Source organism: Candoia aspera, chromosome 7, assembly GCF_035149785.1.
Source record: "Candoia aspera isolate rCanAsp1 chromosome 7, rCanAsp1.hap2, whole genome shotgun sequence".
NCBI classification, from domain to species: Eukaryota; Metazoa; Chordata; class Lepidosauria; order Squamata; family Boidae; genus Candoia; species Candoia aspera.
The window spans coordinates 15,974,904-16,000,041 of NC_086159.1; the positions used below are offsets into that span (position 1 = coordinate 15,974,904).

The window sequence follows — 25,138 nt, forward strand, 5'->3', positions numbered from 1 at the left end:
GGACCAGGAACCACAGAATAGCTTAATGGCATTGTCGTCATTAATAGGAACTATCAAAGTTGGTGTTACTGAAAAAATAAGGGATTCCCCTTTCTGGCATTAGTTGGAAAGCTGTGTGAGAGATTGTATTGGCACCTCTCCCCATTTTGAATGTATTTCAGGATGTGGAACCCATTCTTGCCATGTAAGGAAATATTAACTTAAAAAAAAATTCTGGTGACTTACCATCTCAAAACAGAACACAAGAATCAGGTTGGAAATTAGAAAGTTTTAAACCAGGAAGGAGTTCAGGTTGGCTGAAAGTCCTCCACTATGAAATGCATTAGCAGCAACAGATAATAAATGTATTCACAAAGACAAGGGAGAGGGCGAGAACAAGGGATATTTAATATTAAAAAGTACTGTACATCTTGGATAGTGGCAAGTGGACGAAAAAAGAACTGCCCCTATGGCTATTCAAATTCAAGTCCATGTAGAGACTGGCAAGTTTGTAGAATCTCACATACATCTGTCTTTTTTAAGTTCAAAGGCACTTATGCTGAACAGTCTCTTCCCCAACCAGTTCATATAGGCCCAAGAGGCACCCTACCAGTTCTTTTTCCACAAGCAAAAGCCAGATCAACCAACTGAAGAAAATCATCCCACTTTGACAAATTGGCTTTTACAGAGCTTTAGAGAATTCTATCCTCAACCCCCTACCCCACCCACCCGATTCCGCACAAGGTAGAAGGACCAGATGCAGGGTTTCTTTCACAAGACAAGGACACAGTGGCACTTTTAAGGTCAAAGGTAAATATTTCCTTCAATCCCTTGATGCAGGGGAATCGTGGCCCTTGTGCAGTAGTCTCGCATGGATTCTGTCTTGGAAATCAGACTTCAATATTAAAATGGACAATTTTTCTTTCTTTCTTGCAGTCTGGCATCCCATAGTGTTTTGTTAAGAAGAGAGGATTGCTTCAAGTCCTTTTGGAAATCCATCTGAGCTTCTCAAGCGCTTTCTTTGGCTGTGTCTCCAAAACACATGTAACTTCTTCTTTGAATTTCAGCTATCAAGTAGCAGAAGGAACACCACCACCACCACCACCACTCCTACCGCTTCTGTGGCAAAGCATCTGGAGCCAGCAAAGTACCTCAAGTTTCCCATTTATTCTGGCTGAGTTGCTTCAAGGGTTGCAGGGAACAAGTACAGAAATCCCATCCCTGGTCTTTTTTTCCTTGCTCCATGACTAAATAATTTAAGAAGGAGCAGCCCAACCCATCAGTCGTTCTAATGGAAGCATTTTAGTCTCTTAAATAAGCTTCTTTAATTATTATTATTATTCTTACATCATCATCATCAACATCTTCATCTATTTATTTATACAAATATATAAAATAGATTTATATAGATTTATATCATATAGATTTGTAGCTCTCACTGGCCTTTCATTTACAGACATACTGGTCAACAATCTCTGTGCACTTTTTACACTTGACGTAACAGCACCAGTGAAACTTGCAGTGGCAACGCTCTACTTGCACGCTCTTGAACTGGTCGTAGCCCCGGCCACAACACATCAGCTCGCATCCATCCATGCCCTCTGAAGTCTTATTACACAACCGCCCCTGGGTGCCCAGGGAGCCAGTGGTCTCATTACGCAGGCAATAGTCCGGACTGGGGTCAATGTAGACCAGGTCCTCAGGGGTGGGTGAATTGAAGCGGTTGTTCACTAGCTCAAGCTTGCCTTTGCGGCCAATTCTCATGGCGGCAGCGCTGTCGTATTTCTCTTTTAAGAGGTCCCCCACTTTGCGGAAGTCAGCCAGCTGCAGCCAGCATGTCTTGAGGCTGCAGGACCCTGAGACTCCATGACACTTGCAAGCCACGTCAGCCAGCTTGTACACCGCCTGCAGAAGAGAAAACCCATTTTGTCAACACAACAACAAAAAGTGGGATGACCTAACCAGGTAGTACGCTTGCTGATGCAGGAGTCAATTCCACTGTGCTGAGTTGGTAAGCATGGAAAATACTGCAGCCTTTCCAAAATATTTTTAAAATTATATTTAGAGCTTATCCTTTGTTTTCCTATGAGCTGCTCAGAGCAGTATATGCAGTTTCTCCTCTTTCTTTTATGCATTTCTCTACTTCATTTTATAGGACCATATTTTAACAGAGTGTAGGTTGGGGCACTCTCCTTTTCTCATTCTCCTCCCTCACCTCTTCTTTCTCTTCCTTCTTCTTCCCCATGCAGTAAACTGCTAGGGAAGGGGCAGACCATTTTCACCAGTTGCGTGGTTATAGAAGATTTTTGAAATTTGGCCAGTGAAAGCCACAGAGCAAGCCAAAGGCCACATGTGTCCCTAGAGCTGCAGATTGCTTGCTTTGATATACAGTATATTCCCTGGATAGTAGTGTGGAGAGGGAGTATCTGGTCCAGGATCGCCCTTTGAAAATGTCTAGGCAGCTGAAGATCTGAACCTGCATTTTTCATTTCTGGTCTAAGTATTCCCAGTATGCTGAATCTCTACCCAACCTCAGTATTCTGGTAGATTTCATCTTGGAAATCAATTTTATCTTCATAAATTCCCCTGTGACATTCAGACCCCTTGATAATTATGGAAACCTTTGTATCCATTGTACAGACTCAACCCTTTATGGCAACGCCCCTGGCATGGTATTTCAGTATCCATGTTTCAGTGAAGAGGGTGCTGAGAATCTGTTTTTTGGCAGTCCTTCTGCTCAGACTAATTTGGAGGTAATCACTTCTGGAATAGAATTGTTCTAGAAACAGGACAGATATGGCTTCTTCTTTCCAAGGAAGAGGTCCTTTCTGCCCTCTTGTTCTTAAGAACTCAGTGTTCCTCTAGAAAGAAATGTCAGATAGAGTCTTGGTAGAGGAGCACTGAGATGACCTTGAAGAAGGTATGGTGAGACTGTTAGTAAAACATGAGCTCAACTCTGGAAAACAAACAAGCATGAGAAAGGAACTTTTAAGATTGCCCCACCTTGACTTTTTTTGATATAAGAGGGAGGAAATGGGAAATGCTACATCAATCAAGTAGAGTTCTAATGCTTCTGTAGTGGAATGTGGGAATGACTTTGGGAGACAGGAGGAAGAGCCACAGCCTAGACAACCATCATGCAAAAAGTATCTCCACCTACAAAAAGAAAGGGGGTGTGGGAAGCATCTCAGAAGGGAACCTCCCTAGTTTTCTGGGAAGTAAAAGTAAAGGAGGAGAGAGATGCTTTCACACTTGCAAGATTGTGTTACTGTAAACTTACAATAAAAGTAGTGCTAGTACTCATGGTTTGTGCTTCTTGTCTGGACTACCTCGAAGGGCTGACAGTTTCTTGTGTCTGTTCCTTACCTGGTCTACCTCAGAGAGTTGACAGTTTTTGAGACTCTTGATCAAGGTGTCTACAGTGCAACCCATTCATGAAGGACCCTTCCCATTGTTTTGACAATCTGTTTCCATGCTATTTGACTCTAGGCCTAAACCTCACCACTGTCCAAACTGATCAACAATGGAACATGAAACTCTGTGAGGAGTTTCAACACTGGTCTTGCACTTCATGTTCACTCTTCCGCATGCATTTTACAGGAAATAGGCAAAATTCAGGTTGAATCATCCTGCTTTCATGTCAAGTTCTGCTTCTGAGCTTAAAATGTACAATTGTAATCAACATTATTGTAGAGAAGGCAATTTGCATCTTCTTCGCCACCTGGTGGCCAATCAATTCCCTTTCCCATTATTACTTTATTACATAATAAGAAATATTTCTAAGAAAACTTGCATCCAAAAATCTTATGTGTGAATCAGATAAATACCTATTTGGAAATATATACATTGCACAGGCATGGTCATCAATGAGCTAAAGTTGCCTACAGCTTATCATCAAATACTAGGTTTGCTACTATAACATTTATTTCTTTTATTTATTGCTGCAATCATGTCAGTGCTTGGGCTTATAAAATGTGTGGGATGGTTGTGATTTATATGTATATAGAAAGTTAACCTAATAAGCAATTCATCATCTGGAAAAAATAACTCAGACTGATCAAGTTAGAAAGTTTTCTTTACATTTCGTATGTAAATATGAATGCACAATAACCCTAATTATACACACAGTTTTGAAATGTCCTGTTCCTTTACTGTGCATGGCAAATTTAAAATTATGCTAAGACTGGAAGTATTTTGGTAATGGCATATTTACAGATGATGTAAATGTGCCACAAATTATTAAAATGAAATAAGCTCTTTAGCATAGAAGATGAGATGATGAATGCATAGGCAAGTTAGTAGTCTGAAGAACGTGGTATAGAAATCTTACTGGAGCAAAGCAGGAATGGATCTGATTAAGGCAGCCTTTCTCAACCTTTTGACCCTGGAGGAACCCTTGAAATATTTTTCAGGCCTCAGGGAACCCCTGCACATTCAGGCTCAAATATAGGCCAGAAGTCACAAAATTATTTATTATTTATTTATTATTCAAAGTTTATTACCACCCATCTCCCCCAAAAGAGGGACTCTTATTCTATTCGTTTCATGTGTAGGCCTGTAGATATGCATTAACAGGGTTCTTAAACTAAAAATAAAGAATTAAACTTACCTCTTTAATGTGATGTTGCCTGAATTTGAAATAATATTTTAAATAAATTGTGATCTCCCAGGGAACCCCTAGTGACCTCTTGCAGAACCCTGGTTGAGAAACCCTAGATTAAGGTCTGTGCAGAAAATTCCCTGGAAATCTTACAAACTGTATACACTGTCCTAAGTCTATCAGGAAAGATAGGACATAAATCATTACACTGGTAATGACTTTATATTTATTTACTAAGCTGATATATGCTGCAGCACCTCCAAAAAATACAACACATTAATTACAAGTTTCCTACCCAGGCCACACCATTTGAATACAAAAACATTACACAAATTAGTTCCCAACTTCCGTTAGATAATATTCAAATCTGAAAGGAGTGGTTCTTGTGAATTGTTGGCTGTCTCAGAAAGTTGGATGCTTAAGAGAATCTATAAGCCTCTGTGAGGCATGCACTTAAAAAAATATATCTGTGCTTCAACTTTTAGTCCTTATGTTTAATTTTTATATCAAGAAGCTGACATCAGTCCAAATCTGAGCAAATGCAGCGATATCTTTTTAAATCCACAAGAGAGAAAACTGACTTGGCTGTAGTCACGGACATACTGAACCAATCTTGCTTTCTTTGCCTGGCAAAATTATGGTTTGCTCTGTTAAGCTGCAGTGGGAGGTGTGGCTTAGGTCCATCACAAACAGAATGGTAATAACCAAAACTGTCTTCAAAGCAATTTGTAATGATAACTGAATGATGCAAATAAAACTCTTGGGCCCAATCCAAGATAAGAAATGGGCTGGAACCAAGAATCCACACAAAAAGAGGCATACTATCAAGGCTGCAGAACATGGAGGCTATTCTGACTTTTTAAAGTCTGCAACACTGTTAATTAATTCTCTACATAAAGAAATATAGGTGTGCCTTTTTCAGATTTTCAGAAACACTGGAATGTCTGTCTTTTCTTTTGCTATCTAGAATCTGCTGCATTTGTATTTTTCTTCTTTTGATGTCAGACCAGCAGCTGTATCAGGAAAAGGAATTGTATTTTCTCTGTGTATCTTTTGAATAAAATTTCCATCAGGCCTTTGCTGGGGGTCCCCATAGAAGAGTAGCAGAAAAATGCCAGAAAAGATTTATAATATTACAAACAGGATTAATTCAAGAACCTTGTTCTCGCTTTCAAACCCTCAATCGCTAGGAATCAGGTTACTGATACAAAAAGCAGTCTTTTCTGACTTGGTGCTTTTCCAGATGTATTAGACCCGCATCAGCCAAAATTCCCAGCCAGTGGAGAAGTCCCATTACACCGTGGGTACCTGCCACCCCCAGGTTTAGCAGGTGTAGGTAAAAACCAGGCATTTTCAGCTGCAGCTGTTTAACTCTTTAAACAGGGAATATTATTTTCTGATCTTTGAACTGCAGCATTTTCTTCTTGTATTTATGTATTGATTTTAATACAGCATTGTCTGCAGCCTTGGTCTTTTAACTTTGCTTGCTTGCTTTCAGGCCTTTAAGCATGTGCAAAACATCATTCCCTTGCCATTTTACAATCAACAACTCTTGTACATATGATAATATTAGAATAGAGCAGTGTTTTTCAAACTTGGCAACTTTTAAGATGTGTGGACCTCAACTCCCAGAATGTCCCAGCCAGCATGCTCTTCCTGTTAAGGTCCAGCAAATTATTAATTCTTTATTACACTGAGATGAACAAAAGATACTGCACATAAAGCTTTCAGGCAGAAAAAGCAACTTTACATATCCCAACCACTGTGCCCTGGGAGTGTCCAAAGAACACATGAGTAACATAGCATCAAACAGAAACTACAAGTAAGCTGCATGGAGATTTACTCTAGCTTCCACTGAATCATCCGACAATTGAAGGTGGAGGCCAAACTAGATGTTATGGTGGCAGATCATCTCTTTAAATTCCCCAGCCTTGTAAAAAGGAGAGCCAAGAGGTCCCATGTTAAGACTAAGGAGTATTGTAATGGGAAGAAGGAATAACCTTCAGGAACAGGAGGAAGAGCTGCAACCAAGACAAGGGTCAGATAAAAGAAACCAGAGTCTGGGGTAGAACTGTACCCTGAGAAAGCAGTCTCAGACAAGACCCTCCCTAATTCTCATGAAAATAAAGGGAGGGAGAAGTGCATTCAGGCTTGCAAGATTCTGTTACTATAACTTTATAATAAAAGTAGTATTAGCCTGCATTACTTTGGTTTCCTAGTCTGGTCTACCTTGAAGGCTAACATGAATCCTACCCCTTTTCTAAGTGGGGGTTGGGGAAAAATCGATACACTAGCAGTTCAAAGAGCTGCAAACTGAATTCACTGTCCATGGATGAGGCCACTTAAGCCACCAAGATCAACACCTTGATCCGTGCAGGAACCTAAATTAAAGCATCTCTGATAGATGGCTGTCTAACCTTTACTTGAACGCATACAGTGGGAACCCAACACCTCTGTGGGTAATTGGTTCCACAATTAAACTTACTCTTACTCTTACAAAAAGCTTGACATCCAACTGAAATCTGCCTTCCCCCTCAATCTTTTCTTCTCAAAGCTAAAAAAGTCCAGTTCCTTCAAATTCTCTCATTGGACTTTGTTTCTAGTCCTCCAATTGTCCTTATAGCCTTTTTCTAAACCTGTTCCAATTTATCTGGATCCTTTTTAAAGTGTCCAGATTTAGACACAAGACTCAAGGTGGGGGTCTGACCAATGCAGACTAAAGTGCAACCAGTACCTCCCACGATTTGGAAATTATGCATCAATTGATGCTGTTTACAACTGCATGTATTTTTTTGCAGCCCTAAGAAGTGCAGGTTAGTATATGCAATGGAAACATTGGTTAAGACCTGGATTTGCTATGGAAGCCACTGGAATTTCAAATCCTTCCAGAAACACCATTGTTATTTGCAAAAATAAAGGGATTACACCACAATCCTAAATGCATTTTGGATCGCAATCTGAATGAAATCAATAGGGCTTACTTCAAAATAGTATGTTTATTAGATGCTCAACTCTGTGTGTCTATCTTAAAAGAGATGTCAGTGAATTAATAGTTAAATGGCTTCCGCCTTTATAACATTTTCCTTCCAAAAATGGGAGTAGAGATATTTGAGCTATAGATCAAGAACTGAGGCGCCAGAGGAAGCTAAGACATTTGCACTTGAAAAGCCAACCCATTGTATCAAGTTGCAAGGATCTGGCAGAGGGATTTGCTTATGTCAGCCCTTCTGTTACTCTCCACCTCAAATTCCTTTTTGGTTCTTCTCTCATAAGAGATATAATCTCAAGCAAATTTGTAGAGAATTACTATGCAGTTTATCAAGCAAGCTTCTTCTCAGCTTCACTGGTATTGGATGGAGTGACTGATGCTGGAGGCCTGTTACATGTTGTGTAGATAAATAGTGCGGCACGTCTGCCAAAGCCTAAGAGCTCCTTGGAACAATAAGGTACAGGCTAATGGGAAAGAAGGCAAAAACGGAAATCAAGTGGAGAAAGACAGATGGGAGGAAAGGGCAAGCTGAGATAACCATCAAAGATAAACAAACAGGGCAATAAAGCTAAAAGTTGAAGCTCTGAGTGCAGTGGAGCAGGGATGAGGTCAGGACTGTGTCTATAACTGAAACAAACTTCATTCTTTTCCGACCCCTGATGGATGACCTTCCTAGAAAACCAGAGTGGAACAATATGTCTTGTTGTCCATCATTCCAGACTGTAATTTCTACAGCATGGAGACACCAAGTAGGGAGATCACGTTGGGGATCAAAATGCTGCTAAAGGGATAAAGATGCCAGTGTTAGCAAATCCTAGCCTAGCATTCTCAAATAAGATGAACGTAGAACTTCTTCTCCTTGGGGCTGGGATGAGGGGAACTGGAACAAACAGCTTTCTAAATCTTTTTCCTTTCTCATGTAAAATAATAAATTAAAGATAACCGTGGAATAAGTGATAGCATTCAGTGGCCATACCAGCTGGGGCAAAGGGAATTCTAGTCAGACACATCTAGGAGCACAGGGAAATAGAAAAGAATTAAAATCATCTTACCCTGCGCCCTGCCTCGTTGTTCTGTAGGTTCATGAGTATTCGGGCCTGCTCTTCTGATCCCTTAGCATAGTTCCTCTCCCTCTCTCTGGCATCAACAAACTCTTTGGCAAACCGGTAGCCATATTCCACGTTGTCCCCGCACCCACCCCATAGCCAGTCCCGGGGCAGGTCCTTGGGTCGGGCTGTCCGGCTGCAACCACAAGTGGAAAGCTCTCCTTCACGGCAGGCGCGGCTGATAGCGTTCACAACTCCTGCAGCACTGACAGCATAAGTGAAGGCAGTCTCTCGGCTACCTGAGAGAAAGTGAAGAGATCATCAAAGTCACAACAGTTAGTTGACAGGGACCCAGAAGTTCTTTTGGTCTTCACTCAAACACAGCCTTGCCCAATGTGGGGCCCTCCAGGACTGTAGAAATTACAAATCACCTGAGAGTTCCAGATTCAAAACCACTGGAAGGTGCCGGATTGGGGAAGGCTGCTCTACTCAACTCCACAGCTCTGTTATGGCTCAAACATATTTCATCACTCCTCCCATAATTTCTTCAGTTTCTTCCAATACAAGAAAATCCTTCAACTCTCCTTGGTTTGTATTCCTCTCTGGGTAAACAAGCAGCTAACAACAGATTTAGCAGTATTCTAGAAAGAAAGGCACCATCTGTTACATCCACAGATCAACCCTTGGGAGTATCATCATGGCACCATTCCTCTCTGAAGAGACAACCTTATTCAGACTTTTTGGTGTTGTGACCATTAAAGTGATAAATGAACTTGGCTGACCTCTCCCATGAATAAAACAAATGATTGAATTGAGGTTAAATATACCACTTTTAATACATTTTAATCCATATATCTAATAAAATAATGATAAAACCATACATCTGTATAAGAGAAAAACCTTTTCATTGGAATTGCAAAAACTACCTTTAAGGAGATTAGAAAGGAAGATATATGAGTGGGAAACAAGACTGATGAGGGACAAGTCCCAGCCAAAGCAATGCAATTTTGCAACACTAGAATGGGACCGGCCACCATCCTGTTCACACTAACATAGGAACAGGCCCAGTACTTTCAATGGAATTTCCTCCCAAACAATACTGTGTACGATTGCTCTAATGAAATCAGTATGATGCAATAGTGAGAAGGTTGCACTTCATTGGGAAGCACTAGATAAAAAACCCTGCTAAGCAGCAACGTTGATGGATAATCATGGGCAAATCATTCACAATTTAACCTGCTTTGCAGGAATGCTGTATGGATAAAAAAAATATTTTTGAAACGTGTGTGTGTATGTGAAAATAATAAATGGATGTTAGAAGATACAGACACATGTTTATATTTTTATGGGTGTGAGTGCATAACTAATAAAAATCCACAAAATATCTACTATTTAATGTTAATAGCTGAACTATTTAAAGCTTATTTTCTATTTTAAGTTTTTTTCAGGTATATAGGGTTGGGGTGGATAAATACAAGGGAAAGTCTGGAATGAATTAGAAGGGAAAGCAGGTGTCCTGTTCTATGAGAAAGTAGGTCCTTTGTTTCTAAATGCCTGTTGTTGGGAAGTCAGAGCTAAACCAACTATGGACATGAAGGAGTTATCAATAGGTCTGAGTGAAGCACAAGGTTTCCAAGATGGCAAAAGGGAATAGTGAAACACCCTCCCTGGCATCCAAGAAAGCTCTGAGAGATTGCTCTCAGGAATCCCGGGTTACTACAAGGGGGTTCCTCATGCCATTTGATTTTGCTTATAGATTGTACAATGTGGGAGAAGGATGTTAGAACAGGGACAGAATTTTATGTTTGGGGTTCTGTTACATGATACAGATGAAATAGGCAGGAATTGGAAACTGCCAGTAGCTAGAGCAAATGCCTTGACTAATCCAGGTCGGAAGCTCCAAGCAATGAATGATATTTTTTGTTTAAAATGGAAAAGATGCCCTCAAGTTGTGTTTGACTCTTAGTGACTGCAACAATTCAGTCTTCTTAGCAGTATTACAGATACAGATATTGCCAAGATTTTTTTTTTAACTTCCTGGTCTGATGTACAGCTCTGGGATTCCTGTGCAGTCCCCCATTCAAGTAATATATCATGGTAGGCCTGCTTAATTTCTGAGATCACCCAAGGCTGACTAGCACTGTAACCTGCTAAAGCCATACAGAAGAAAGATCTCAACATCTGCCTATCCCTTGTAGGTAATTGTGGAGAGTTACTCCACTTGGTTTACACATCATTCTAATTTGTTTGGCTTTGGTTTACTATTATGTGTGAACTCAGCCAACTCTAGTTTATAATACATCCAGCCAATTGTGGTTTATTCAATAAACTGGGATTAGGCAAACCATTCATAATATATGAATTCCAGTCACTGCGTTTATATTGCATTAGGATCAGGTTGTAACAGCGTGAACAAAATAACTGATAAATAATTATTTTTAATGGAAGTATAATAAATTGACATTGAACAACAGTCTCAGCTAAGTTCCGGATGCACTGCAACAGCGTGCCTTTTTTGGAAGTACTGCTGGAAATCCTATCAAACTTCACATTAGCCATGCTGGTTAGGATGGATAGGAGTCAGAAAACCATACATTGCCTGTGCAAACATAGATAGGGTTCAGTTATTAAAGCAAGACTAACAGAGTCCGAACTTGCCCCATGAAGACAAAAAAAAAAAAAGCTATAGTAGAAGAAAGGAAAGCTCTATTCACTTGACAGATTGCCCAGAAGGTGACTAAAAGAACGTGGAAAGCCTTTATTAGGAGCCTTTTCTTGGCCTTTCTGGATAACTTTACAAAGACAATCCTTTACACAATATATTCTTACCCTCCTGATATTTGGTGATTGCTCAGATTCCCTTGACACTAAGCTAGATGGGCCAGCCACAACTAAATCTACTTAAAGTCATATTTGTCATAATCACAAAAAAGCAACAGAAGGAGGGGGAATCCAGCTTAGGACTAATATTTTTTATATTTAGTACATTTGTAATGATATATTTTATTCAATATTACAGTATGTGCAATGTTCTCTCCTTCATATGAGAGAACCTGAGAGATTGACTGTTTACTGGCCCAGAGAAACCCTGTTAAGTTTCAGGCCTGGGGAACTGGACCTGGCTCTGTCTGTCTCTGTTAATTGACAGTGGTACTTGGTTGGAAACAAAATCAATGTATTCAATTCACCATGGCTCATCTCTCCCCAGCTTTTCTCCCCAGCCTACAGAGATACGTTTCTTAAATCACATATCTCACTTCGGTTTTCTACATGATTTGTAACCTATCTGATATCAGCATGTTCAATCTGATACTAAACCCTAGCTTTTCCCATCCTGCACCAGATCATATTTCACTCCCAATAATTGCAGTTAACAAGCATCTGACAAGCATTTTGAATCAGCACGTGCAGCTGATCAGGAGCTATTCTAAATACATCTCAGAACATGTTCCTTCCATGCATGGAGGCACCTCCACAACAGTGTAACAAAAAAGCCATAATTAGTGAAGATTTCCATTTTATTTTTCAAATTTTGCCACCATCCCCCAGAAGGGGGGCTCTGGACTTTCAGGTTGCCCACTATAGGACCCTACCTCTCTCCCCATCCCTACAGTGTAATCCAAATCTAGCCTTTTTTTAAAAACTTACTAATTTACAGAACCATAACAAGAGAGCCTCTCAAATTTTCCTCCTAACAAGTCAAGATTGGGTGGAATTGGCAGTAAGAAGACTGGTGGCATATTGATTCCATTAGTCCAGTGATGGCGAACCTATGACACGGGTGTCAAAGTGACACGCCACAATGTTTTGGGTGACATACCAGTGTTCACCAACACCCGACAACAACTATTCTCCCTATTCAAGTTACCAAAGAAAGTGAATGAACAAAAGGCACTGCAACTTCCCCCATCCATCTTCCCCCCATCTTGCCCTTTTAGCTCCCCAAAATTGGATTGTATTTTTTAAAATAAATATGTAAAGAATTGTTTCTCTTTTGTTCATGTTTGTGTATGTGCGTTGGAGAGAGAGAGAGAGAGAGACGCCAGCAAAGTCAAATTAGGCGTTTTCCGAATTTTTGACACACCAAGCCCAAAAGGTTCGCCATCACTGCATTAGTCCATCAGCCACTCCCTTATCCTCTCATCTTTTGTTCCTTTGAGCTGACTTCTTGCAGGAATTCTTACTGACTTTATGCTTTACAAAGAATGGGATGGGCACTATGGAAGCCAATGTGTGTGTAGATCTCTCCAGCTATTGACATCATTGTACAAGTCTCATCAAACGGGAACTCCTATGACAGCTAAAACACGTGAAACTACGTGCCTCCATCTTGTAATTTTATTGTGACTACTGTTACTTCACTTCACCTCATTCTTAGCAGTGTCAAGTAAAAAAGAAAAGGTATCTATTCCAAAGGACATTCAGGAGTAGCGTGATCCCTGAAACGTCTGTCTATTCAGAAATTCCTATTGAGCTATTGCTCATGAAGTGGCAGAAAGCCTCCAAATAGCTGATTCTGAGGGATCATCAACAGGGAAGGGGAAGTACTGTCAGTTTCCCAAAAGGCCACTGGTAAGAAGAGAATGCAGACAAAAGCAATCAGACCAACGGTATGATGCAGTAAATTTCTTCTGAAGATTTATGTTCTTATAGCAATTAAGCAGGTAGAACAGCCAAACAGAGCAAGAGTGGGCAACCAGTCTAATTTCATCCTCAAACTAATTTCAAAAGCCCTCTGCAAACAATTAGTACAGATCTCTGGCAAGAGCAATCTGTCTCTTCTCCAGCAGCGTGCTGGGTGGGAAGGAAGTAAAAAAGAACAATAGAGAGAAGGGGAGGGCGGGAATGGGATGTCCAAAAGAAAAAGACTGAGTTCACACATCACACCAGGGCACGGATTGCTTCAACGTAGTTTATAAACTGTAACAGCTGGGTTTGCACAATGCTCTACACCAAAACGAAGCCAACCACAATAAAGTTTGGTGGGATGTATGTACTGGTTCAGAGAGAGAGAGAGAATGGCAGAGAGTGTAAAGAAGAAAGAGGGAAAATGGGTGCCCCTGCCAACTTTGGTCACACCCTCCAGTGGCATGAAGCTCCCAACAGATCTCCCCCAAAGAAATGTGCTACTTAGCAGAATGAAAACTTGCAAACGTTACAGTGGAGAATATATAATTCTGGGAAAGCTCATGAAGAAAACTGTTAATGACAGAGACGAACTGTACCTTATTTCATGCATGCAACACTTCTAGAGTAAATCTGTGGTCCTTTATGAAAGGGGGAACACGTACAGGATTTGAAGCAAGCTTTGCTTGGATGGACTCTATACATCCTCCCCTCAAGAGATGTTACTTCTGAATTGATCCTTGGGGACACACATTGGTTTAAAAAAAAAAACGGGGGTGAAAATCATGGCCGTGACAAACTTTTTCCCCACAAACTCTGACTAACTAATTAGGCTGTAGACACAGGGCCAGTTTGAAGCATTTGTACTATAAGGGGCAGATTTGGGCCCTAAAGTACAATGCAAAATGCTCCCCTCAAAAAGCCATCAGGGACAGGATTAAATAAGGGAGCGGAAACAGCCTTAGCATGGGATATGCACACTTACACCTATTGTAACAAAAGGGGGGGGAATGCACATTTTAACAGAAAAGCAGTATACAAATAAAATTGTAAAATCATGTTTTTCCCATTATTTGAAAATGTTCATTAAAGGAAAATACACTATTATTGCATAACAGCTGTCTCCTTCAAGTCAGCCTCAATTTTTGGTAACTTTATGAGAATCTCTGTATAATTTTCCTAGAAATAATATGGAAAAGGTTTGCCATTTTCTGGATTTTTTTAAAACTTCCCAGTATATTCTGCTTCAGTATATTCTGCTAACTTTGTCTGGGCTCAGAAGCTAAGCAGGGTGGGCTGAAGGGAAATGTGGCGAATATAAGCCAACATAAGCACCAGGAATTGGAGGAGATTTTACTTTTAACAGTAGTTGTCAGTATATGTAACTTCTGATTTCCATTTTGACCTAAGATAGGAGACACTTGAAGTTGTGTCCACCTGTTTTAGTCAAACACATGCACTCTACAGCTCAGCCTAATTTTCTGTGGCCTTCAGCCCAAGCTCTAAAACAGGGTTCTCCAAAGTGGTCAGTATTGACCCCCAAGGGTCAATGGGACTATCCATTATTGTTGATGATGATGTTACTCGTACTATTAGTTAAAGTAGTTTTATTAAATTATATTCACATAATAAGTGTTTGGAGGTCGATGAACAATCTGAAACTCCATGAAGGGCTTGAAGAGTTTGGGGACCCCTGCTAAACCCTGAGGTACACTTGAGTTCAGCCCTGCACAAGGAACAACCCTACTTGGCAGCAAGCATATGGTGAGCTCATCTTCTTTTGCCTCTGGTTCCACCTGCTACTGGTGTTAACTCTGCCCGCCATCAGCCTACAGCCCCTAATAAACCCTAAGGAAATGCAGCCCTTTTACCACTCCATCTTTTAGGTTGCACTTACTAAGCAGAATGGAATTTACTTCCGAATAAAACATACATAACAGTCACTTGTGAATGTTTTTATGGCAGGATAGGCCATGGAAAAGGGTCATTTTTCAGTGTTATCTACATTCTACACATAGGAGGTTTTGAATTCAAATTACCCATATGGGAGGGAGACATTGTTAAGTCCTAAACTTGCCTAATCAAATGTGAATCCCACTGCGTTTACTTAAGTTTACTTCTTAGTAGCTATACTTAGTATTGTAACTTAATCCCTTATACAACAGCTCTAATCATTTACAACTCACAATATAAACAACATTGCAATTGTCTTAAGATATCTCCCCTACAAACACACATACACAAACACATATACACACAAACAAGAAGTCAAAGTGCATATTGAATATCCAAAGTTGTATTCCTTCTCCTTGGGATAATAATGCAAAAATAATAAATGTAAAAGTGTATCTATCTGCTGATCTCTCATCATGCTCCACATCAGCTGCTTTGGGTAGCTACCTTTTTCTTCTTCGCATTAGGGCCAGCTATGGATCGAGTGACGAGTTACAATTAATCAAACTGAGGTACAATATCCCTGAATAATGAAATGAATTTCTGAGGGAATCCATTAAGGGGCTTCTTCTACTTTGAGAAGCTGGGGAGGGGAGAGAGCTGCATTTTAACACCTTGTTTTTATTATCCTTACACATCAAACCTCAGCCTGGATTTCTCCATTTCTTACCAGTGGAGGGTTGCATTTCAAAAGGACTGGGAACAATATATCCAGCTCACACCTCAATTCAAATACTGCAATGACCTGTCAATGAGTGTCTTTTGCCACTTAGCAGATGGCACCCCAGGGAAGTCTCAAGGTGGTAGATAGGCCTAGGCTTCCTGCTGCCTTTCCTGGAGGTGCACCAACATGGAGAACGCAAATAGTTATCGGGGCTCCCCTCCTTCCTGCCAAGTGCAGCAAACCAGGATATGTTCCATTTTGGAAAGGGAACAGAAGGTGGGTTAAGCAGAAAGCTTTCTAAAATGGTGTTTCTCAACAAGGCAGGTTCCCAGTTGGGATTGTGAATGCCTTCTCGGTTAGATTAACCATCCCAGCAGTAGACGGGAAGAAAATTAAATAAGGGAGTCCAGAAAAAGTTTAGGGGTACCAATGTCATTCCTAGGCATTGCACTTTGTCATCCTTTTTTTCTAGCTCCAAATTTGCCAGAGCAGGACTTTTCGGAGCTGAGCCTTCTCCTCCTGATGCATGGACAATTCCCAGGATGCTCAGCAATGGCCCTGCTGGCTGGAAATTCTGCTAGTTGAGGTCGACGCATCTGAAGGGGTTACAGCTTGGAGAAAGTGACTTAACCACTCAAAATACACTCTTCCATGACACTCTGATGTCAATCTTTCTTTCAAAGTCTGATGACCCCATGCTTCACTTTACCTGAGACACACCAGAGATAATGCTGGGAACAAGGAGATTCCTTGGTGCCAGTTTTTGTTATGGAAAAATGGAGTGGTATGCCTATATATGTAAGCTTAATGCTTTCTCCCCACATGCTGCTTTCCACTGCAACTTCCTTCTTTTTCCTTCTTTCAACCTGTTGTCCCCAGGTGTTTATCCTTGAGACAGAATCACAGAATAAGAAACACAAGAAATTTCTGAAGCTCCCTTTCCAGGAGCTTTTTAAATTCATGCTGAATGAAGATGGCTTAGAAAGTCAGATTCTAACTGTGGAAATGAATTTTAATACCATGGCTAAGCCTTTGAATACTCAGGCAACAGTGTGCATCTGAACAAGAGCAAAGTGCATTTTTGCTACAAATCTAGAAATCAGAAAGAATCAGTATGCCTTCATCAGAATGCTCTTAAACACATCTCATTTTAAAAGGCAGTAATAAACTTCCAATTACTCAGTGATTAGTACATTCTAAGAGCTCTTCAAGATAGAAGCAAGATAGGGATGTCTGATAAGGACATTTCTCAGATTGGGAAGATTGCAGTCATGAAAAGTGACTTAGGTACTGTATAAGCAAATACATGCATCATGCTGATAAAAATTAAAAGGTGCCCTCAAGTTGCTCTCAAGATACAACCAGGCATTTTTCTCAGCAATATGTATACTGTCATTAGAAGTCCCAGGGTAGCAGACTTCATTCTTACTAGAGCTTTTCCTACCATCCTCTGAGTTTCACAAGACTCTTTATTTGACAGAAAGCAGAGGTAGCTCTTCTACACAACTGAAAGAGTCAAGAATGCAGGTTTTTAAAATAATTTCAAACAAAATAGTTCCCTATCAAAAAAAAAAAAACACCTTCACAACACTCATAGTACATGCTGGCCAGCAGGAGATCAACAAATGGTTCATTCATTTGTGCATCTAACAAGGTGGTTGAGCAGTCATTTTTAATTATGTATCTTTTACACATATTTTACAGCTGTGTTGACTACAGAGGCAACATAGGCACACATACTCCCTGCTTAGGGGTTGCAATCCAACACATCTGGAGAACAGCAAGCGAAGTCTGAGACTCTGATGAAACAACAGTTCAAGTTGGCACTGCAGAATTTAATTAGGGATTAATTTATCTATCCCCAGGATTGCTCTCTTCAACATGTCTCATGCATTCAAGCTCTGCATGAAAATCTAGTCCCTTCCTCCTGTGCAGGTTTTCTGTCTCTGCCACGATTTATGCCACCTCTCCCTTGACAGCTGTTCTTTTTTCAAACCAGTGCCACCCAAATTACCCCACCTCATCCTGCGCTGTGTCTATGTCCCTGGTCGCTGCTCCAGAAGCCTCTTTCATCCAAACCGGCTTTCCCTTGACTTTTGAATCTTCATGCTGTTATGCAACGTCCGTACCACTTGCATTCCACTTCTCATCTGTGTACAATTTATTCTCCTGACTCTCTTTCTTCATCATGGTCAAATATCCCCAAACTGGCACTGATCTTGGTGCCCTCCATCTATCTTTGCTGCTTCCCTCTAAAATGTTTCCCAACTGGGACTTCTTCTGACCCTTTTTTGTCCTAACAGTTCTATGTCCTTCTGGCATTGTTCTCTATGCCTCCAGAGCCATCCCATCCCCTCTGCCTTCAGGCAAACCTTCCATGATCCTCTGAATGACCATCACTGCCCTTCGCCTCCCCACTTTTCCCTTCACTTACCAATGCTCATGACCCTGCCAAAGACAGATGTGTTGTCCACTGTGCTGCAGTTCCATCGCCTCTGCCTGAACTGGAACTGGCACTCTTTGATGGCGTTCTTAGCCCCCTCACCAATGTACATCATGTGTTCCTGGTACAGTTGGCACAACTTTCTCTGGCCAGGGGACAGCCCTGGCAGTTGGCTACACACTGGTTGGGCTCCAATGATGTACATCTCAGGTCTCTGGATTGGATTCATAGCCAATGACCTGGAATGAGGAAAACATTGTAAAGAAATGCCTTTGGCAATCATTTTTGGTGGTAAGGCTTTGTCTCTCAGCAGGACCGGGACATAAAGACATAACTCCTGTCCAAACACAAAGAGAATGGTTGGGAGTGAAGAAGCTAAAGCTTCCTTATTTAAGGGCAACCACCTAAGTGACTAATTGGCTCACCTTTATTGAAAGGCATCAGCTTCACCATGAGATGGGTAACTAAATAGAGCTGTTGTCCTGGAATTAAGTAACCAAATTCACTACCAGCAAGGGATCTTTCCCACAAGTTAGGGGGTCCATCAGCCTATTCAGGCAAAGCCTGCTTTGACTCTGAGCTTCAGGAAACCAGTTTCCATGTGGATGGCTTTGGGACAAGCGCTCCCCAGAAGGAGAGGACCTTCTTCCCAGGCTTCAGTCCAGCAGCCACCAAATCTGCTCCAGAGCAAGTGACCTGTGAATGCGTTGCCTTTTATACCAGAGGAGAGTTAAGAGATTCCCTTGATCGGTACAAAATAGGCATCCAGGGGAGGAAGCACGCGAGATAGAGGGGGTGATGGCAGGGCTAGGATGGACAGAAAGTGCCTGCCGAAGAGGAGAAGTGGGGGGGGGGGACTCATTCTCCAGAGGGGAAGAAACTCCAACCCGGTTTCTCTTATTTCCTTTTATAAACGGCAATACTTCAAAAGGACAAGGCACTGATTGGACCCCCAGAGCGCCGCTTGGTCTTCTTTCAACTGAGAAAAGTAGAGAAAGGCACTTTTTAGGAAGCCCTTCAAAGAGAGCCGCCTCTTCTTCTCTCTCTCCCGGGGATGTCGGCATCCCTTTTCGGGGCTTCGCTCTTCCCTCCGCTGCCGCCAACACTACCACCACCACCCCCGCGCCGAGAGAGAGAGGGAGAGGGAGAGAGGGAGAGGTCCGACCCTACTCACCACCAAGAGCTGGCCTCGGCCAGGAGCTGCGTATAGCCGCAGAGGAGAGCCAGGCGGAGGAGCAGCCGCGTCCCTGGCATGGTGCGCTTCCCGCGGCTCCCGCGCCTTTGCCCGGTTAGACTGAGACTCAGCTGGGATCCCTGCAGGACAAGGAAGAGAGGAGGGAGGGGGGAGAGTCAGCCGAAGAGAAGAGCGGGGGGGGGGTGGCTTGAGTCCGGCCAGGGGGGAGGTATCTCAGCGAGGAAGCTCGTGGCGCGCGCCCCCTCCTCCCTCGCCTCCGCCCCCGGCCCGCTCTCATCTCCCCCGCACCCAAGCCCGGCTAGGTTGGGCGGAAAATCCGTAGCTTTCCCGCACGGCGCGGACGCTTTGGGAGGGAAGGGGGAGAGGCCGGGGCCACAAGTGGCGCTTCGCGGTGGGAAGCTTTCTGGACAAGCCCTCGGCAGCACACTGCACATGCCCAGAGGCAGTGGCTCCCCTGCCACGAGGGCTAGAGAAGACGCAGAGTCAGTGAGGGAGCTCCCTGCATCTGGACCCAGGGCTCGTGAGATCGTTCATAAAGTAGGATCAAAGGGGATGGCGGTGTTGGTGGGGGGGCAGGCGCTGTCAGTGGAGAGAGAGATCTGGTCTGAGTTAAAGCCAGTAGAAAGAAAGGTAAAGGGGGGCTTTCCAGTATGATAGATGTTCTGATGATTTTGGAACTCGTTTTCAAGGTGCACGACCCTCTTTCAGGGAAGCCAAATGCTAGCTTTTGAGTCAGTGTTTCTCAACCTTAGCAACTTGCCTCCCAGAATTCCCCAACCTGTTGGGCTGGCTGGGGAATTCTGGGAGAAGTCCACACTTCTTAAAGTTGCTAAGGTCGAGAAACACTGTTTTGAGTTAACCCACCAATGTATACTGCATTAAACAACAGATTCTTTTTAAAAGCTTATGCCCCCTATTCCCATTTTCAGGCTCTTTACTGGCATACCAACACCCATATATAATAGCATGCAAATGAATAAACTGTTAAAATAGAATAACATTAAAACATGAAGAGATTGGAAATATCTAGTGAGCCAGGCTTTTAAAAAAAAACCCTGTAGCAAACCAAGTTCTAGCTTTCTCTGCACTTTGGTCTGCATTTTCCTTCTCTGAAGCTCAAGACACTTCTGGCTCCTCTTCGCCCACACAATTATCCCCAAGAAGAAAGAGGGGAAAGTTTGGGGAAGTCCTTGTTTTGACCCACGAGGTGCTGTGCAACCAGCACGGATCTAAATCAACGTACTGGCTGCAACTTCCAGAAACTGGGGAGAAGGAAGGTCAGGCAGGGATACTGGCAGATGACAATTCAAAATCCTCTCTCTACCCGGGCATGTTAGTAATTGTTATTATTACAGTGCATATCCCTAAGTAGAGCACAATAATGAAAGCAACAAACATCCTGCTAGCACATTTATTAAGGTTTGTGGATTAGGGTGCACTTGCATGAGAATCAGCTGGATACCTGGGGCTAGTCCCGACTTAAATCAAATTCTACAAAAGATGCTGGCTTGATTGTACAAACAGTTGCCTGGCATGGAAATATATTTATGGTAGCAATCTAGAAATTGTTCTTCAGCCTTCCTTTGGAGATGCTGAATTATCATACTGCCTGTGTGTGTAGCCAAATATTCTAAAGACCAGCATCTCTTTAGATCAGCCCTGACCTCAGAGGTGAAGGAGGATGAAGAGACCGACTTTTGCAGGGGAGGGGGCAGGAAAACTTCTCTTGTTCCTTTTTTAAGCTAATCATCAACTCCATCCCCAAAACACTTACTGAGCGGGAAGCTGGAAAGAGATAATCTTTCCACACCACATTTCTACAGTACTCACTTCCATTCATGCTGCCGGGACTTAATTTGCATTCCAACCCAGGAAGCTATGTTAATGTCAGGTTCCCTGAATCCTAAACATGTGGATTCATAATACAGACTAGTGGGTATCTTATCGGAATAACCAGCAGCAGTGTTTTGCCCTGTGCCGCTATATACCGCCAGATCAGCTGAAAGTAGGGGGAGGAATTCTCAATTCAAAGGCAAGATTTCCAGGAAAGCGTGAACCCTTGCCCTGTTTAAAAATTAACCAGGAAGCGGGAACAACGTGGCTTTCACGATTTTCGTTTGGTTCCATACCAAAGAATATCCCTTTGTCAAGAAGAATGCTAAAGAACAATTTGCTTATGAAGCTGTTATCCCTGATTTTCTGTGTTGAGGACAATACCATGTAATGCTAAAAACAGGTTATCTGACCATCTTGACAAAGGATCTACTTTGAAAGTTTAGAAAACTAGGATCCTTTGACTAGTGGAAGAGTTTAATGGCATCTGAAAAACAGATTTCTTGCAACTTAAGCTTGGATTTATGCTTTCATGTTTGCCATTAATCAGATTTATATAATAACTATATGATTCTTAAAGATGCTACAAGCTTACATGTTGCTTTGCTGTGGCTGGTTCCATACTCTAACTATGGCTTACTGAATAAGCCTCAGTGTCCAACTTTTCACAGAATGCTAAACCATAAACAGTAGTTTACAAATCACAATGATAGATCAGTCCTTCCATCACGAAAAGCAATTGTTCTGGGCCCTTTGTGATGGTATGCAATCACCATCAGAAAAACAGTGAAAAAGACAGATAAACACTTTCCTGTTAGGAATCAATAATTCTAGTCTCTAGTCTGTCTTGTTATAGACCCTAACAAGCCTCAATCTGTAGAGGCTGCAGAGTTAAGGTACTTCCTGAGTTAAGGCTTTTATTAGGCAGTTGTCCTGCCTTATTCATACAACTAGGAATGGGGGCAAGATTGTTGATTTCTATTTGCAACCCTTTATTTTCCACATTTTTTTTCTTTTCCAAAAAAGAAAAGGATGGCACACTAGCCTCACAATGCCTTTTGACTGGCTGGGCTGGAAGCTGTCTACTAGTATTCGGAAGTATCCTTAATCCCAAGAGATGTAAAATGTAAAACCCTCAAGTGAAACAGTTAATTAGCCAAATTTTGATTGAAACAAAAGCAAGCTTTTAAAGGTTGAACTGAACAATGGCATCTATCTCTGTCTAACCCTCATTCTTATGTATTCTCTACATTCCACTTAGGTGACATCATGAGACTTCTATGTAATTTTTACTCTTATTTGTTTGATTTTTAGCCTGCCTTTATTTTTGGTCAATCAAGCCAGCGTAAATGGGCTTGTATTTGGCCTATATACCTGTGTATTTGGCAGGTATATAGGTATATACATACCTATATACCTGCCAAAGGATATTTACCTGGCCTTTTGCTCTATTTTTCTTCCCAGATTCAAAGTGCAATTCACACAGGCCTATTCCACATGTCATGGGCAACAGCCCCCAGTGGAGATTTGTGTGTGCAAACACTGCTGATTGGGCTTTCATATCACCAAAGCCTGATAACCAGTTCATATATTTGGCATGCAAGTCATCCATCATGAAGTCCATGAAAGATGAATTTCTGGCACTCAAGTCATAATCCCTGCTGTTTTTGACACTTGGGTTCATATCCTGTTTTTATGGGAGGGACATGATTCCTCCTCCCCCACCCCTGCCCTGTCTCCATTGTATCCTCTCAATCACTCTGTGAAGTAAGAAATAGGGACTGTGTTTTTTCATACGGTGTGCTAATCCAAGATAAACAAAACATGGCTTAAGGCATAATGTAGTTTATTTGGTTTATGAACCATGGTTTATAGTTTAGCATGTTGTGCAAGCATTGACATAAATTGCTTTCAAATCATCCATTGGGCTTCATGGCTGAATAAGGATTTGAACTTGAATCTTCTCTGTCTGACACTTTATCCCAGTGTTTTTCAACTTTAGCAACTTTAGCATGGCTGGCTGGGGATTTCTGGGAGTTGAAGTCCACACATCTTAAAGTTGCCAAGGTTGAAAAAAACTGCTTTAACCCATATATCATGCTGGCTTCACAAAGACAAGGTATCTATTCTACATCTCTTATGCCTTCTTTAATATGACCACTTAAAAAAAATCACTCAGGCAAATCCTAGGTAAGAGCTTGGGTAGGGAAATAATTGAATGCTGGCATAGAGTTTCCGCATCTTCAGTCAGAAGCATCTCTAGCAATGAGACTTGTGAAAATCACTGCCAGGGAAAGACCAATGAAACTGAAGAGTAGGGAGCAAGGGCCAAACTCCAGATGGGATCTCATGCACTTATTATCAGTGGTTAAAGAAGTTTATGGACTATTTAATCCATGCCAAAGTGATTTTTAGCCTTTTGGGGGGAGGGGGGTTGAAAAAAGAGAACCTTACCTCAAACTCAGCCCAAATAAAGATTCCTAACCATGGCATTGCCCATCAGGGGGCAACCCTGGGATGCTTGTCCCTCTTCCTGTTCGGGTTGGTGTTATACTGCTGTAAATGTGCAGCATAGGATACAGGGAAGGCAGATCAAACAGAGAAACCTTTGTCATGCAGGGCCTTCCTGGAAGTGACCTGGTCTCTATGGCATGGGAATAAAAGCTCTCCTGCAACTCCTCCCCAGAATAAACCTTCTCTTCAAAAGGACTCCTTACAATACACCCTCACACACTCCGTTCCACCCCCCACATACACCCCCCCCCCAACCCTTTAGGGCAGGAGGTCCACAAATGTCAGCCTTGGTAGAGAAAAGCAACCAAGATGGAACAGATAGGACTGGCACCAGCAGAGCCAGGTTTAATGGCTTTATGGGAGGGTTGGCTGGCTGGGAAAGAGGAAAACTTCAAAGGCTTCTCCAGTCCAAACAGCAGATCAAGCAAGCTTGGCTAGAGATTGTTGCACACCACTTCCTAACCTCATCTCTACTCTCTAAGCTGGCAGAGAACTTTCCCTGCACTTCTCAAACAGCCTTCCCCAACCGCAAAAGTACTTGGGGCAATTTTCCTCTCCTTCCCCCAGGCTACCATTCACCTTGCTGATTAAAACATATAAACTGGGTTTGTGCTAAATCAGAAATAACAACTAGTGGCCATGATTTCAGGATATTGCTGAGTTAGAATTCCCAGCTTTCCTAGGAAACATGGCCAATAAGGAAGGAGAACTATGATTCCCTCATAATACTGGGAGGTGTAGTTTAGCGACATCTGGAGTACCACAAGTTGCCAGTCCCTGTGCTAAATCATGCCTTGTTTAAACAAAGTTAAAGAAACCATATCATAGCTTAAGATGACATGTTTAGTACAGTCACAGATACTGTGAAGCAGGGTGAGTGTCAACTGAAAATTAACATGACCCTTTGCTCAACATTGAAATCAATCTCTCTTTAACACACACACACACACACACACCAGAGGCTGCTACTTAAACTTGTTTAAAACTGCCAATCATATTCAGGGACTATTCACATCAAATTTATCTTTTATCTATAAAGCTCACTGTTCTCCAACCTGATGCCTTCTAGGTATGTTGCAGCGCCAACCCCATAATTCCCAAGAAAGCTGGTGGGAAGGAATATAGACCTGGCCTTGGGAATGGGGGAAAGGTATGAGCAAACCACTGGGGGGGGGTGGGGTGTCTCAGAAAAGATTAGCCAGTTCTGAGAAAGAAGAAAGTGTGAGAAAAACACTCAAAAAATCCCACCTTGATTTTGTTTGGTGTTAAGATGGGGCCGGGAGAAACTCTGACAGG

General features: G+C 42.0%; 1 protein-coding gene across 1 annotated transcript; it reads right to left on the bottom strand.

Annotated features, from left to right (window-relative positions):
• Window positions 1-362: 362 nt before the first annotated feature.
• WNT5B (Wnt family member 5B) lies at window positions 363-19,608 on the bottom strand. The gene is made up of 4 exons (XM_063308592.1): window positions 19,475-19,608; window positions 18,292-18,539; window positions 8,621-8,913; window positions 363-1,884 (listed from the first exon to the last, which is right to left on the bottom strand). Exons 1-4 carry the CDS (start codon window positions 19,552-19,554, stop codon window positions 1,426-1,428), a joined length of 1,080 nt encoding a protein of 359 aa, XP_063164662.1. The 5' UTR covers window positions 19,555-19,608; the 3' UTR covers window positions 363-1,425.
• Between the last annotated feature and the right edge of the window lie 5,530 nt (window positions 19,609-25,138).

What these genes read in the sequence shown, in the direction of transcription:
- WNT5B (XM_063308592.1), bottom strand. Translation starts at nt 19,554, where the DNA reads ATGCCAGGGACGCGGCTGCTCCTCCGCCTGGCTCTCCTCTGCGGCTAT. An exon ending in GCCGAGGCCAGCTCTTGGTG is followed by an intron (nt 18,540 to 19,474) that starts GTGAGTAGGGTC and finishes TCCTCATTCCAG; the next exon opens with GTCATTGGCTATGAATCCAA. An exon ending in TGGCAGGGTCATGAGCATTG is followed by an intron (nt 8,914 to 18,291) that starts GTAAGTGAAGGG and finishes ACTTTCTCTCAG; the next exon opens with GTAGCCGAGAGACTGCCTTC.